The sequence below is a fragment of the Charadrius vociferus genome, unplaced genomic scaffold, assembly GCF_000708025.1.
Source record: "Charadrius vociferus isolate BGI_N301 unplaced genomic scaffold, ASM70802v2 scaffold423, whole genome shotgun sequence".
Lineage (NCBI taxonomy): Eukaryota > Metazoa > Chordata > Aves > Charadriiformes > Charadriidae > Charadrius > Charadrius vociferus.
Window position 1 is genome coordinate 3,562,659 of NW_009648149.1, and position 16,631 is coordinate 3,579,289.

The 16,631-nt window shown below is 41.4% G+C and overlaps 1 protein-coding gene across 1 annotated transcript in view; it reads left to right on the plus strand.

Moving 5' to 3' along the window:
• Nucleotides 1-16,631, plus strand: part of DOCK7 (dedicator of cytokinesis 7) — a 104,013-nt gene that overhangs the window by 55,320 nt on the left and 32,062 nt on the right. Inside the window, 15 exon segments of the mRNA XM_009884009.1 lie at nucleotides 1,405-1,522; nucleotides 2,116-2,186; nucleotides 3,015-3,153; nucleotides 3,352-3,453; nucleotides 3,774-3,860; nucleotides 4,635-4,866; nucleotides 6,166-6,330; nucleotides 7,257-7,408; nucleotides 11,272-11,364; nucleotides 12,579-12,668; nucleotides 13,685-13,780; nucleotides 13,884-14,024; nucleotides 14,175-14,288; nucleotides 15,308-15,478; nucleotides 16,256-16,395. Coding sequence (XP_009882311.1) covers nucleotides 1,405-1,522; nucleotides 2,116-2,186; nucleotides 3,015-3,153; nucleotides 3,352-3,453; nucleotides 3,774-3,860; nucleotides 4,635-4,866; nucleotides 6,166-6,330; nucleotides 7,257-7,408; nucleotides 11,272-11,364; nucleotides 12,579-12,668; nucleotides 13,685-13,780; nucleotides 13,884-14,024; nucleotides 14,175-14,288; nucleotides 15,308-15,478; nucleotides 16,256-16,395 — 1,911 coding nt within the window.

A 16,631-nucleotide genomic window follows, 5' to 3' on the forward strand; every position in this document is an offset into this window, starting at 1 on the left:
CTGTGGGGCAGATGGAGAGGGCATTTCCAGGCGGATTTTTTAAAGACATATAATAATTCATACACTTTTACTTGTTTCGGGCTGAAAGAAGGTGTATTTCCTTTGAATAATTGAGTATGTTGAGTGGAATGGTTCAGAGGCTGTTGACTTTTTTGTCTTTATAGGACCATGCACGGGACTTTTTGTGGTAGAAATTACTTGTTTGTGGGGCAGGCAGGGACTTGCAGTGGACAGTTTTGCTTGCGTTGTGTGAGTGCAGCTTGCACTTTGTTGGCAGGGGATCAATAGGGCTAAGAGGACGGAAAACATTGCACAATTTTGCATCTCGTCTGTTGTGTTTAAAGTAATCATAGACTTAGAGAAACGCACTTGGAGGGGCCTCCAAAATGTGTCCCCAGTGAAGGTTGAGGTTGTCTATAAACCGACCTGGACAGCCTTTTGCCTCAGCTGTCCTCAAAACCTAATGGAAAATGGAGATTTCACACCCACCCTGGGCAATTTGTTCTACTGCTTAACTAGCCTTACGGTCAGAACATTTTCCCTCGCATCTAACCTCAATCTCCCGTGCTGCAATTTCAGCCCATTACGTCCTCTCATATTCCCCGTGGATGTGATGATCACTTTATTACTTCGCTGGTGGCAGCAGTTCTTTAGATACCTGTGAGCGTTGTCATTACCGGTGGTCCCAGCCATTCCCTCAAAACTACACCCTCCTGGTTCAGTCTGGCCGTCCCCACTGTTTTCCAGAGCTATTTTCCTGACTATTCTCACTTCTCAGATGTGAGTTTGTTGATCCCCATCCTTACCAAAATGTGGGAGTTGGGAGTGGAATTAGAGACGCCGTTCCATCTGAGTCATTGCGAGGATGGCGTATCTGCTGGAGGTACAGATACCCATTTAGTTTAGTCCGTTTTCAGAGGAGAGGTGTAACCTGAAGTCATGATGATGTAAGAAGATTTAAAAAAAATAGACAAAAGAAAAAAGACAGGTCACAACAAGGAAGGTGTTTAACAGAAACCACCACTCTGTTGAGCAAATAAACACTCCTCAGTGCTTTTTTATTCAAATGTTTTCTTCCCACTTGAACTTCTTGGATTGTGGAATCACTGTTAAATTTTTAGATGTATTTTTCAAATACACTTATGAACAGGAACTAATTCAAAATATGATGGCAGTTAAAAAAATTATGATTTTTGATGTCCGAAGTAAGGGGTCATTATCAAATTGCTTGTGTGGGTGTGCACTTATGTTGAAGAGAAGACCATCTGGCTAATGGAAAATGTCAAACGCTTCACTTTGACTGTCTGAGTGTTTCCGTAGAGGTTTAAATAATAGCATTAATAAAGCTGTGAACCCTCTCGTTCTCACACAGAGATGCTCACTTGATGCCTTTGTTTCTTGCAGGAATCTTCTTTATGTCTATCCTCAGAGCCTTAACTTCGCCAACCGCCAAGGATCTGCCAGGAATATCACTGTAAAAGTCCAGTTCATGTATGGAGAGGACCCAAGCAATGCTATGCCGGTGAGGGACGTACTTTGTGCTCTGTGTGAATGCTGTATGCCAGTAAGGCAGAGTGCATGTTGCAGTCGTAAAATCCCTGTGTTAAAGAAAACTTCGCTGAAATACATTTCAAAATAACAAGTTTGGGGGAATAAAAAATTACAATATTTCAGAACAAAGACTACATTTGTATAGAGTTTGCAAAGTAACAACCTACTATCTAGTATTTTAACCTGAGATGTTTGCAGTGGACATCCCTGTGTTTGGAATAGCATCTTTGCTTCCATGCCAAAAAAATTAAAGGTGATAATTACACTTGTGTTCAGGGCCAGAAGTGATGAGCACTTGGTGAAGGGCTGCATGGGGATGATTACATTCATCAGTTCTTCAGCCAGATCTGTGTATGTGTGTAACTGGAATTATTAAATTTGTGAACTCTTCAGTGACTGAGTAGAACGTTGCATATGAGTGAAGGGGCATGTTACAAGCAGATGGACCTGTACACAGCTGCACAGACTCGTGAATGGATCTGTAAATGTCTCTGCGGGATTATGGAACAAAGTCTTAGCACAGTTTTATAGGGGGGGTTCTGTGTTTTTTTTTCTTTTTTGCAGGTCATCTTTGGCAAATCTAGCTGTCCCGAATTTTCCAAAGAAGCATACACAGCTGTAGTATATCACAACAGGTAAAACATGTGACAGCTTGTGAAAGGACACGGCCCCATATGGATAGTATATTTTCCACCCAAAGGAATTTTCACCATTGTGAAAGTGGGCTAACTCACCAGTGACTCTGTCTTGGTGTTAGTTATTTAACAATGACTATCTGCATAGCGCTCACAACAACTGCAGCGTCAGTTGATACTGTCGTTATAGTTTTGCGATGAGTAGGAGCAGGAGGCTTTGTTTGCTCTGGTACAAACCAGCATTGTGTCAGGGGCTGTGATGCTGAGCACGTAGCCCGGCTCAGCAGATGCTGTAAGTACAAGCTTCAAGGTAGTAGTCAAGATTTACATTATAAACTCATATTAGCATGTGCTTTGTTATTTTGCTGGAGCCTTTTAGACTTTATTTTCTTTATTGGAAGTACTTGGTCTTGAAAATAATTTCATTGCAGCTGAGGTCAGGAGTGCTGAATCTGGCCTTAATGTGTAGACAGTGTTTTAGCTGTACTGGGGTGAGATGTACTGGGGAGAGAATCCTGTCCTGCAGGTTGGGGGTTGTGGCAGTCTCCACCTTGAGACAAGAAGAGCTCATTGCTGATGGGGAGCAGCGCAGTCCAGAGCACCTCTGTGAGGTGGGGGCTGCCGCTTTCGGTTTTTGTGGACTGTAAATGCATACTCAAAGTTTTCCCAGTCCTTGGTGATCAGAAAGTGAAGCTTTAGTCCCTTGGGACAGTCCATATACTTCCTTCCCTCCAGATACTTTAACTCAAAGGGTTTGGTCTCGAGCATAAGGTAGTAAACCAGACTGTGTGTATTGATGACTCAGTTGAGGGTCTGGTCTCTGCACAGATCACCTGATTTTCACGAGGAAATCAAGATTAAGCTTCCAGCCACTTTAACCGATCACCACCACCTGCTTTTTACTTTCTACCACGTCAGTTGCCAACAAAAACAAAACACTCCCCTGGAGACTCCAGTTGGATACACCGTGAGTGTCTTTCAGTCTTTGTGTTTTTCAGCACAAAATGTATTCATAATGCATTTATTTGCAATTCATTTAGCATCACGGTCAACTCATACGCCATTGCAGAATTTGAGAATTTGACAGTCGAGCCTGCAAAGTTCAAGAAAACCTTAAGAAGTGTGTGTTTTCATTTTTCCCTTTCTTAATTCCTTCTCCTTAAAGTGGATACCGATGCTTCAAAATGGAAGGTTAAAGACTGGTCAGTTCTGCCTACCTGTTTCATTGGAAAAACCGCCACAGGCTTATTCAGTGCTTTCTCCAGAGGTGAGTTATCCCTCATGCTGAAAATCAGCAGGAGAATACTTCTCTTAAAAAGTGAGAGAATGTATGTGTACATATAAATGTGTATGTGGGGGGGGCACGTTAGGTTTGTTTAACTCTTAGGTTGTGTGTGGGGTCACGTTAGGTTTGTTTAACTCTTAGGTTATTTATTTCCTAAATACTGCTTAGACACGTGTGTGTGTGTGTGTGTGGGCACGTGTGTGTGATCTGACAACAAAATGAAAATAAATGGCAACTGTAATTAGCAGCGCCTTAGCTCTGCTTCCTGTCACATCCTCGCTCATCTTTCTGTTAACCTGCAGGTTCCACTCCCTGGAATGAAGTGGGTGGATAACCACAAAGGGGTTTTCAACGTAGAAGTTGTTGCTGTATCATCCCTCCATACTCAGGTAAGTGTTAAGAGCAGTCATTGTAATAAAAAGAGTTTGATAGTCTTTTGACAGTTGAAATGCTGTCAAAGTTGATAACTGTGAAGAGTATAATAATTACTTGTAGTGAAATTACGATCTCATTTTCAGTTCTGAGCCAGCAGACCTGTTATTCCACATTCTGCTGTGAGTATATTTGAGAAGTTCCGCTTAAAAATATGAGCAGTTTGGCCTTTATTCACAGGAGGTGAATGGCCAACGGTGTTTTCAGACCTCAGACAGTCGTGTCTAATACAACAGGTCTAACGCACGGTCCAAGCATATGATGTTCTCTTGTCTTTCATTTTCCCCTCTGCCTCTTTTGTTTCTCCATGTATTTTTCATCTGTCTTTCTTTGATCTGAAAAGAAAGATGACAATCATTTTGACTAACCATTTCAACTTTTGTTTTATTAATTCCCTGTGTGTCATTTTGACGATTTTTGTGTAATTTATTTGTGCTGTAAATAGTAACATGATTTTAGTGCATTTTTGTCTGGTTTTCTAAGAATACGGAGTCTGTGGGTCCTCTAGTTTTGCCTGACACTGAACATTTTTTCTGAACATTGGCTGATTTCAGTTGAGTTAGACGTATGGGCAGAGCTCTCAAAGATGTTGAGTTTCTGCTAATTTTGTGAGATTAAATGGTCAGATAGAAGAGTGAGGGAGAGAATCTGTCTATGAGGTACAAATCCGTAGAAAATGGAATTACTTTTGGAGCTTCTTGCTGATTATTGTTCTTTCTGCTTGTGTATAGGACCCTTATCTTGACAAGTTCTTTGCACTTGTCCATGCTCTGGATGAGCACATGTTCCCTGTGCGAATAGGAGACATGAGAATTATGGAAAACAACTTGGAAAATGAACTGAAGAGCAGCATTTCAGCTTTAAATTCCTCTCAACTGGAGCCGGTAGTGCGATTTCTTCATCTCCTGCTTGACAAACTGATTCTTCTGGTAGTAAGACCTCCTGTCATTGCAGGCCAAATAGGTATTCTATTTAAGTTTTATAGAGAATTACATAGCTGAAAGTTTGACACTTCCAATTTTATCATATTTATGTAGAAATAAAAAAGTCCATTTTTATGCTTTATTTTAGTGCCACTAATATACCATGTATCTTCAAAATAAAACATGCTGGCATCCAGATCAGTGGTGATATACACAGGAGCAATATTTAATACAAAGGTTTTCAAGAATGACTAGTAATTTGGTGTCCCAAGTTGAGACACCAGAAAGGGGCCTGACTTTCACGAGCTGGATGCTCAGCATTTTCTTAGCACTGGAGTCTGTTAAGGTGTCTCCATACTGACATTCAGAAACTGAGAATTTCAGCCTTACTGGTCACCTTGGAAAATCTTGAAGTTGGTAAGATAAGAAGATACAGGTGCTGTATATTCCTGTAGCTATTGTGGATCTGATACTGTCAGCGTGAATAATCCCTCCTGGTTTATCTCCGTCTTATGGCCAGTACAAAAAATCTCAAATGGAAGTCAGGATTAGATCCTTTGTGTTTAAAATAGCAGTTGGGATTTTTCGTAGGAAACTTGAGTTTGGGCATGATGGAATATAGGTATCTAAGACTGCTTTAAAAATAGCAATAATTTATTTTAGAAAGGTTATCTTTTTGGGGAAGAATTTTGCTTGAATTTTTATTCTGTATTTGAAAACTCTCTCACTCTTTAAGTGTTCTGTATTGGTTTAGTTTGTCTGTATGGAGCATTGAGGACATTAGTGTATAGCTTTTAAAAACATAAGATTTACAGTCTCCAGCTGCAGTCTGCGTTATCCCTAATTCGTTTAGAATACCTTCCTAGATCTGTGTGTAGATTTCTGTGCTCATTTTTAGAACAGATTTTTTTTCCAAGGGAGAATGGAATCATTCTTTTTGATACAGTTTATATTTTGGTTATGGCTTAAATGAAGGAAATAATTAACTGAGAAAATTATGATAAATATCCAAAGGATATTATCCATCAATTAAACAAGGACTTGATCTTGTCACCATTGCAGTTGATGACCAAAGTTGGTCTGTTTCCAGAAGTCAGACCTAAATTCATTAAATTCGTTATTAATAAAAGCGGAAACTTATCACTGCAACACCTGTCTTCCCGTCAAGCTGGTTTTTAGACCTAGTTCGAATACCAGGTTCAGCTTTTCATCAGAAATGCTTGCTATACACTAACAAGCTTCACCATTTATCCTTTAGAAGGTGGATGAAATGCACATTTAGGATTTGCTCATGGGTACTGCTGCAGTCTAAAACAAACTCCGCACTTACTGCTTTCAGTTAACCTGGGCCAAGCATCTTTCGAAGCGATGGCATCGATCATAAACAGACTTCACAAGAACTTGGATGGAAACCAGGACCAGCACGGCAGAAACAGCCTTCTTGCTTCCTATATTTATTACGTTTTTCGCCTACCAAATACCTATCCCAACTCACCGTCACCAGGTAGCTCTTTTTTCATTTTATTTCAAGTCACCGTTTGTTAAAAGCGAGCAGAAATTGCTTGCTGGCAGGTGCTCTTGAGCTCCGACTGCATAGCTGGTTCCCTGCCAAGCCCTGTTATTAACTTTCTTTATGATCCAGTGTAGCCATTTACAAGATGAGTTTAATTACAGTTAGCCGTGTCAGAAATTTAACTATTTGATGATCTTCAGTGTCACTGCTGAAAGACCATATTGCTAAACTATGGCAGAATACTGGTTTTTTAGTGTTGTTTTCTGTAGCAAGTTAGACAGATGTGGTACGCCCTTGGCCTGTCATGTTTCCCAGTCTCCTTCACTAGTACTTTTGTACTTTTATCCAGTTCCAGCAAAAATTGAAACACTGGCAGAGGAATGTGAAATACTTGAAAACACGTCTGGGTACAGGAGGGAAAGAAATTAATTCCACCCCTGCTGAGAACAAGGGATATATGGGGGAAGAGATGGTGTGAATGACAGCCACAGAAAACTAGGGTTTGGAAGGACTGCTGTGCACAGCACTTGCTTCTCGCATGGAGTGGAAAACCTCTGAGAGGTGTTAGGAAGGTTGTGTACTTAAAACTGTGCCCAGTCCTTCAGTGGTTTTGGAGTCTGTGGTCTGGAAAACATCCCTTTAGCTGAAGATGTGCATACCTCACACTGGCTGTCTAAATCCACAGGGAGCTTCCTGCTTCCCACAGATCAGTGGATAAAATAGCTTTTTAATCCCATCCCTTTCTCCCTGCTGCTTACCTTGGAGAACGAGGCAGGGGAAGGCATAGGGAAGATTTCCTTACGGGCCAGACCTGCTGGTTATCCAAAGGGTTTGCCGCATCAGGCTGGTGTAAAGCAGCATGAGTTCAAGGCTCTGACTCATGATCTAATAGGATGTTCTTTTGTACAACACCGTAGGTCCCGGTGGCTTAGGGGGATCAGTGCATTATGCCACCATGGCTCGATCTGCTGTCCGACCTTTCCTCTAATTTTGTTCCAGTTAAGTCAGTTCAGCTTCTGGGACCCCCACCTCGCCGGATGATGAAGTTCGCTCAATCATTGGCAGTAAGGTACGTGTGCACTGCTGAGGGTCTTACAGGAACTTCAGCATCTTTTATTTAATCTTTAAAGAAATAACGGGGAAGTTTTGGGGGTATTTTTTTTCCCTATGAAAAGATGTCCTTACTAATGACCCCTTCTCAGACTTTTTCTGGCAGTTGCTGATAACACTACTGAAACTTCACTCCTTGAAAATAGCTACTGATCTCTTTGACTTGTTGGAGACCATCTGGCAGTTTTACTTCCACAAGTGGGGTGGTTAGGGGCAAGAGTCCTTCTCGACTTGTCTCCCCAAGACTAGTAGGACAAGAATGGTTTTACGACCTCACTTTTCACATGGCCAGCAGCCGTATCCTCTGCCCAGCCCTGTTACGTCTCCCCCAACCTTGCATCCCCCTAGCTTGCCACCCTGTGATCCCACTTTTACCTCCCAAACCAAAACTCTCTCTTCTCCTCTGCATTCAGCACTAACAGCTGCTCAGATGCTTTCTCTACTACTTTGTCCAGAGCAGGTATCTTGCACACAGCAGGAACATTCCTAGTCCCCGCATGGGACAGAGAGGATTTTGGATGGTTAGTGAGTGAGCCATAGTCCGGCCAGCTGAACTGCAGTGTGAATTTATGGTGTGCTAACTCTGCACCCACACCGACTCCCCACACCTAAAAGTGACTTTCCAGTGTGGCCACGTTAGTGCAGAACATCCGGCAGGGTCTTACTTTGGCTCTTAAGGGCTCAGCGTATGCATCTCCTGCAGAAGGGCCTGTTCCTCTCCGGTGACTTCCAAGTCCATAAGACTGCTACGGCCCCAATTTGAGCACTTCAGGTTTGTGCCTAAAATAGGTGGGATGAGCCAGGGTAAATCTGCTGTGTTGGCAGTTCCCTTCCCTGAGAGGAGTGGCTTAGCTTGTTTGGGGTTCTCTTTTTTTTAATCTTCAAACTGTGGTAACTTAGACTGAGATAAGACGCTTTCCCAGCTGTGACCCTTCACTCTTTCAGCACAGATGAAGTCCTGAGCCCTTTCGGAGAGCCGTTATGTTCGATCCTTTGGAAGATCGGTGAACAAGTTTGTTAATAAAGCCATCAGCCTGACCAGACAGGCTTGACGCTGATTGGTCCTGGGTTTTATAAAAGCAAGAAAAGCGTAGTTTCAGAAAGAGGTTACCAATTTAAATGAACAACAACATAATTTGCTGACCGGATAAGAGGCTGAAGAAGTGTGGGAAGGCAAATCATTGTATCTTACATCAAAGTTTAGACTTAGAAGTCTTAAAATATTTTAAAGACCACTTCAATATCTTGCTAATTAAACAACCCTGACCTTTTGTGAAATGCCATAGGCACTAATGTGCATATGGAATTTACACAGGCTATCAGAAATTTAAAACGTGCTGGCTCAGTGAATAATGTCCCAATACAAAATGAAGAGAGATTTTCTTCTAGAGATGTACTCCAAGCTTTAATGAAAAATCTATTATGTGAATAATTGTTAAGGGGAAAAGTTTCCTTTAGAGCAGTCTGAGCATCAGAAATTAAGTTCACTCTGACTATACAGAATTCTGGTTGAATATAATTATTTCTGCTTGTTAATATCAATAGAAAAAATAAGACACTTCTTGAGATGCTGAAATGAGTAAAGGGGTGCAAAAATTCCTATGCGTTTTCTCCAAGTAATGACTTAAGCACCAAAGTAGGGAATGTGCACTTCTAATTAGAACCTATTGTGGGAAGCTTTCTGCGTTTGGAAAAAAAAAAAAAAAAGTTTTTATTTTTTGATGGAAGTCTTTGGAGTCCAGTCCTGTATTGTTTTTTATTGTAAGATATTTATAGGTTTAGTAAGGATGTTTTGGGTCTCCCTTATATCAGCTTACACTTAATTCTGAAAATTCAAACAGTCATCGCCTTTACAGGGTTTGGAAGATTTCTCTTTATTTTCATAATAGAGGAGGTCTTAGGTCTGTCACTTATTTTGCCTTCATATGTGAATTGAGGCCATGTAAATTTTATTCCCTACTAAAGCAAATTTATTAAGTGTCTAAAAAGACCTACGATGAAATTTTATGCTTTAAGTGTTCCGGAAATGTTGGAGATGTGCTGGGAAAAAACAGAAAAGACTGTGGAGTTTCATTGCTCCGACAGTGGATTTTCACAAACGCGTTATGTTCCTGCACAGATCCAGCTGCAGGTTGAACCCCAGAGACAGAACAGAATTTAGTAGCAGTTTTGTGAACTTCTGAGTGACTGCCAAGCAAAAAGAAGCTCTTGTACTCTTCTATTTTCTAAAGAGGGAAGAATCTTTCCCTTTTCAGATTTTTACAAAATTATTTCTGCCTCTGCAAATACAGTATATTTTTTATTCTCAGAACCAGTGTGATATGATTAGAAAGCTTGTGAGCAGCAATGTGAGTGTGATAAAGACATTTTCAAAATTAGACCTGATTTCGCAAAACATGCGCTTAGTTCAGCATTCTGCAAAGTCCTTTTGACTTTAATTCACTGTGAGCAAAATAAAGTATGTTTATGGGTCTGAGCAGGACAGAGAGCTTTGATTTATTTCTTCCAAAAAGTAATTGAGATTAAAACGCTCTCCTTATGTGTGTTCAGTATTTTTTTTATTGGACATCTTAGGCAAAATTACAGCATTGCTGTACTCTGCATACGGCTCGGCGGATTAATGGTTCGAGTCCCAGGTTACAGCTCTCATGCTGGGTTCAACCTTGGGGTGGATTTTTCTTTGCTGAGAGAAATAGGTTGTTAGGCTTGGTGGACTTTGCAGCTGATGATAATCGCTGTGATGAAACGGGCTGCACCTTTGCTTCATGTATTGGGAAAAAGCCCTAAGTTGGCACAAAAACTAGGATGAAAGCTCTCTCAGGTTTGCGTTGAAACTGATGTGTGGAATTTATAAGGAACTGCTATTCGGTTGTGGCATTGCAAAACTGCCTCCGATAGAGCCGGTTCCTGGGACCCAAGAAAGTCCACTGCATCCCACTGAATGTTCCTGACCTGGGAGCAGCCTGGGTGACAAACACAAGTTTAAATTTTTCCTTTTCTTCTTCCTTGAGTGTCTTGAGAGGAGAAGGAAGTGGAGAGAGAGGAGGGATCCGCAGTAATTTTGCCCTTGTGATCCATTGCCGGTTTAGGATTTGGAGTACAAGCTAGGCTGAGCTTTTAAAAAGCAGGATGATTTTTCAAATGTTTTGCTTGGCAGAGCAGGTTGGTTCCAGAAAAGGTATGTGCTCTTCCCTCTCTTTGCTGCACTGCCCAGAGAAAATACCCAAACGTCCGTGTGAAATCCTGTTCGCAGGGTTATTCTACCAGCAGTGCTGGATTTTTATTCCGTGAGCAGGAAACCCTGTAAGAGCTGACAGTCAGTCTCTTCAAAGTTTTTCAGTGTTTCTGTAGGAGTTGTAGAGCTTATAAACTGTGGGCTAATACGTAGTCTACCTTAAAAGTGCTGGAAACCTCAGAGAGCATCCTTTGTGGGTTTCACATCTGTGCACCAGTTTTCCCCTGCCACACTAAATCTGGACTGGCTCCATCTGCTGAAGTGAATGGGTTTAAACTGATCAAAGTGAGATTTTTCAGGAGGAGGATAGGTTTTGCATATCAGGAGTTACAATAGGACAGGTTGGACCAGAGCTGTCGACGGTATTAATGTGATGTATGTGTGGGATGAGATATAAAACATAATCCTCTGGACTAAAATGTCTCAACAGACACCTGCGAATTGAGGCTGCTTTAACAGTGCTAACGGGTGATGTGTTTGCAGTGTACCCGGTTTGATTGCTTTTAAGGACTAAACTTTGACTACTGTGTGGCATGCAACATGTAATATTTCTTTCCTTTCCCAACTGCTTTCTATTACATGCCCAGGGTTTAGACCGCTCCAATTCCTGGGTAAACACTGGTGGTCCAAAAGCAGCCCCATGGGGATCCAACCCCAGCCCAAGTGCAGAGTCAACACAGGTGGTGTCATCGGTAGAGTTTTTTCTGGCTTTGTTTTCCCTGATGTTTCCCTGTAGAATATCTTTCTTTCGGTGCATACTCTGGTTTTGGTGGTTTGGTTGTTTTTTTTTTTTTAAATTTTATTTATTTATTCCTTGAAAACTTTATGAGTTTTATTTTCTAAATTAGCATCTTCTCCCCTACCACCTCACCACACTGCATGAAAAACCTCAAAATGCGTGAACGTGTCCCCTTCTTTCATTTCAGTGGTTGCTGGTCCGTGAAATGTAAATGCTGTGACTGCTTTTCTTTTCTTTTTTCTCTCTCTCTCTAACACTAGTTTCAGCTTCAAGTGGAGCACATTTCTAAGTGGGAACATTAATCACAGCTTCATAGTTTTGTCCATGTTTGCCATTTCTTTTGACGTTGTGAACCATTTTGCCATTTTCATCAAGCATTAAGTATTCATCGTCAAGTAATCCTTCATGACTGTTGAGTGGAATATTGTTAAACCAAAATTGGTACACCTGTAAAATTCTCTCTTAAAACATGTAAATTTGAGTGCTGGAGCCAGTGACTCGCTAGGGCCAATTGTATCTCTTCTGTGTTGCAAAGTATGAAAACTTAATAGCAGCTTCAGTCAGAAAGACTTAACTTATTCAGCCCCTATTGCCTGCTGCTTTCCACTGCATGGTTGCCTTGAACGTACCTCTCAACTGTACCTCCTCTCAAGTTTATCGGTCTTCCAGAAATATTTAGTCTGAGTTCGCTTGCACTCCTGGCAAATTATTTCCATCAGAAAGAGAACTGCAGTAGTTTTCTCATTCCCTGTGCCAGCAGCAGCGTCGCTGTGGGGTACCCCCCCGCGCGCTCGGTCTCTGGTAGATTGAGAGGTATGGACTGAAATGACAAGTCTTACTTCCTTGATGTATGCATGTTGATAAAATACAATGATGAAAAGGTTTCATGCTTTGCAGCATTAAGTGTCTTTGTGCATAAGAACATGCAGTTATTTAAATAGTCTCTATGTCTTAAAACAATAAAAAGTACTGTCATTTTGTTTAAACCAAATCTGTAAATGAGTAAGAGTTTGAGAATGCATAAAAAGGTATAAAGACAGTAAAAGCCTACAGTTGGAACAGTATTTTTGTAAACGTACATTGTCCTTGAGCTGCAAAACCCATCCACAGCAAACTTTAATGTCCTGTCATCATTCATTCATCTCCACTCCGTAGGCTACGGATCGAAGTTGTAATCGTATGTCTTCGCACACTGAGACGTCAAGTTTCTTACAAACATTAACAGGACGATTACCAACTAAAAAGGTAGATTTCAGTGAAGACAATTGATATTGCGGGGCAGGGAGGTCAAGTCATTCTGAAAACATGATGCAATCTATTCTTTTATTTATAGCCTGATTTTTTCCGAGGTCATTAGGAACTGCTGTTGCTTAGCACCTCTGAATATCCAGGCTGTAGTGAATATGAAGTATTCTGACAGACTTCAATTGGGAAGAATAAAATGATCAGGAGCAGCTTGTCTGATTTAATGTCCGTAGTGTTTGGAGCCAGTTTATTACTGGCTTTCAAAAAATATGAATAGCAGTGTCTAGACATGTAAATCATACATTCCTGTGTGCAAAATTATAATGTGTTAGATGGCTGGCATTACGGACGTGTGCTGAACTCGGTTATACAGGTGTTAATCCAAAGTGACTCCAGAAAGTGAACAGGAGTTACTTTGAAAGTACGCTCCCTTTGAGGAGACGAGATCCTACTGAACGATGTCCGAAGGACAAAATGCCTGACTTTTTGTGTAGTGAAAACGTGCTCGCTGACAACATCCAGTCTGTGGGTTGTTCCTCCCGAGAAAAGAAATCAAAAAGCTGTTTTCTTAGCCCCACGTTTCCTTCTTACTGTTTTAAGTCCTTTCTCACAGTAAATATACATCTTTGTACAAATCGCTTTATATGTCCGCTTTTTACTCCTTTTTCCTGCGAAAATCAGACCAGGCAGAAAGGTAGACTTTTAAACTAAACTAATTTGAGCACCAAACTTTTTTTTTGGGGGGTGGGCGGAAAATTCTTTTGACACTTGCAATTCAATTTTGGAGCAAGATGCTGTGAAGCGTTTCTCACATCACATATCATAACATCATCCGTCATGGTTAGCTGGGGATTTCTTTAAGGGATGCCACCACTGCTGTCATGTTCCCAGTCACTTATTTTGCTTAACCTCATTGTTTGCCATACTTTCCATGGACCGTGCTACCATTTCTCATGCGGACTGTTTTGTGAGCTGATCTTGAGGCTCGGGCTAACTCTGGATTTGAATCTGTGTAGCTTTTCCACGAAGAGCTGGCCCTGCAGTGGGTTGTGTGCAGCGGGAGCGTGCGGGAGGCAGCCCTACAGCAGGCCTGGTTCTTCTTCGAGCTGATGGTGAGCAAACTGGCAATACCTTGCTTATTGTCTTACACTTCACGGTTTAAAACACAAACAGCCACAACTGCAAGTGACTTGGTTGTAATTTATATTTCTATAGGTGAAGAGCATGGTGCATCATTTGTATTTTGCTGACAAACTGGATGCGCCAAGAAAGAATCGTTTTCCTGAGCGTTTCATGGATGATGTAACTGCTTTGGTCAGCACAATTGCCAGTGATATAGTCTCTCGGTTTCAGAAGGTAATAGCAAACAATTAAACTGAACCCCGGTCAGAGCTCAGGCACCGGGCCCTCCTGCATGTTGTTTGCTGGTGCCTGGAGCAGGAATTGTTTGAAAACATACAGTCTGCTCTTCATTTTCTTTCCCATTTTGCTTTTCCTTCTCTCTAGGATACAGAAATGGTCGAAAGGCTCAACACCAGTCTCGCGTTTTTCCTTAATGACCTGTTGTCTATCATGGACAGAGGATTTGTTTTTGCTCTTATCAAGACCTGCTACAAACAGGTGAATGCAGATAAATATTATGACTTAACTGTGAGCTGTAGCGTAACCTATTACTCTTAACTTTCTTTGGACAGACAGTAAAGTGTGGACACAGAATCCTGCTATTCAGATCTTTTTAGAGATAGCAAGGCATTCTCAGTGGTGATTTAGAGTTTACACGCCTCTGATTACACTCTTAAATCTGAATTAGAAGTGACTCCCTTGAGTGAATGGACACGCAGCAGGAAGGAAGAATTATTCCCTCTCCTCATCATGTTCAGAGTAATTAAAGCAAAAGTTAGTAGGAGTTTTTGTGAGGGAGCTCAGACTATCATGGTTTGTCAGTGGGTCTCAAGGACACACTGACCCTGTGTGATCACATCGATCACCGAGCTCCCGTGCCACCCTTCCGAGGATGCAAGGTCGCCTCCCCCATCGGGAGGATTCCCGTGTTATGCGTTGGGAAGCTTAGTTGCAATGTGGTGGCAGGGAAATTGCCTCCAACCACGAAGTTTCGTTTGACTACAAACATCCGTGCTGACACTGTGTACAGAGGAGATGACGAGGTATCAGGAGCTTAGGCTTAGACTCGTTTTTGCCGCAGAGTCTAAAACATTTTATATAAGGGGCAAGAAGAGCAATAGCGTTTGAGCTTTCTTGCCTGCTGTATATAGCCAACCTGCATCTTTGACCTGTTAGTGCATCACACTGTGTGGTCCTGCTTCTCACAACTCCCTCCTGAAATCAATAGGATGTGAAGTACATAGTTCTTCATTTGCTTATACAAATATGGCTGCTCTATACATCTTGTATTGATATATATGTTGGTGGCTGGGACGTGTATGGCTCTGGCACTTGTATGGCTCCTGCACATCAGAAATTTAATCTGTAGCACAAAGAATTGATGTGGAGGTGACCATTTAAGCTCTTCAGTTCTTGCTTTGGAAGTGTTTTTGGGGAGCAGTGGTGGGACGGGGGGTCATACTACATTTATGCTCTTTTTTGGTGCTAACTGCAATTTTATGGGCTAAACTTGCCAGGTCTCTTCAAAGCTGTATTCCTTGACAAATCCAAGTAACCTGGTGTCTTTGAGGCTAGACTTCCTTCGCATCATTTGCAGCCATGAACACTACGTCACCTTGAATTTACCCTGCAGCTTGCTCACACCACCTGCATCTCCATCACCATCTGTGTCTTCAGCGACTTCTCAGGTACACTGTGACGAGGATCCTTTGCGGAAACGCAAGCTGAGCTTTGTTCTGAGACTTAAATCACATGAGGCACTTGTATCACCTGTATTTTCAGCCTCTGCTTGCTAATATTTTTTGGAAGTGTTTATTTAGAAATCAGTTTTTCCTGCCACATAGGTTTTGACTTCTTTTGATCTTTTATTATTGAAAAAAGAATGCCCATATCGCTGTCCTCATAGTGACCGTACACTGTCCTTATGGACCTAGTCCCCTCCGATATTGGACAAACGCATGAACATAAATGAGCCATTAAAACACACACTTTGTCCAGCATTACCCTTTTCACACAAAACAAGGATCTTTCTAGTGTGCTGTAGCTTAGTCCTAGCCTGCTCAGAAAAAGTAATTTGAATTAGCAAGTGTGTCATTCAAGTGGATTAATTAGTTGCAAGACTACGTAAACTAAATCAAATTAAAGCCTTCTTCAGCCTGAATAAGAGCATCCATACCTGAGTTAAAAATTTAACTAATCCACTTTTAAAGGTTATTTGGCTTAACTTCCCTAAGGCCTGCCCTGTGGGTGAGAAGAAAATAACAACAAGCAGAATTAAGGGAAGCGTTAGTGAGCTTGGATGCAAAGTGAGTAGGTGTGCCTAGATCCAAACAAAAAAGCGAAAAGGTAGTTTATGTGAGATTGTCTTTAATTCTGAAAACAGCTTCTAATGTATTTCATAAGCTTTGACTCTGTGTTCCAAGGGGCCTCATTATGCAACTTCTGAAACTCCGTTTTTTCCACAGAGTTCTGGGTTCTCCACAAATGTCCAAGACCAGAAGATTGCAAATATGTTTGAATTGTCTGTGCCTTTCCGCCAGCAGCATTACTTGGCCGGGCTTGTGTTAACAGAACTGGCTGTCATTTTAGATCCTGATGCAGAAGGGTAAATTTTTACCGTTTTTTGTTTTCCCCCAAGAGTTTTCCGTAATTCCACGCAAATGGTGGATGCAAAGCAAGTTCTGGCATGGCCAGAATTGATTTAAATTTGTGAGCTGAGAAGGTAAGAAACCAGTTCTTTAAGAATCCTCTTCTTTCTCCTTATGCCTCATATTTCTTACTTCCTTAGCCTTGACTCTGTAAACATGATTTCAATCACATTTTTCCAGCTGAGAAGGGAAA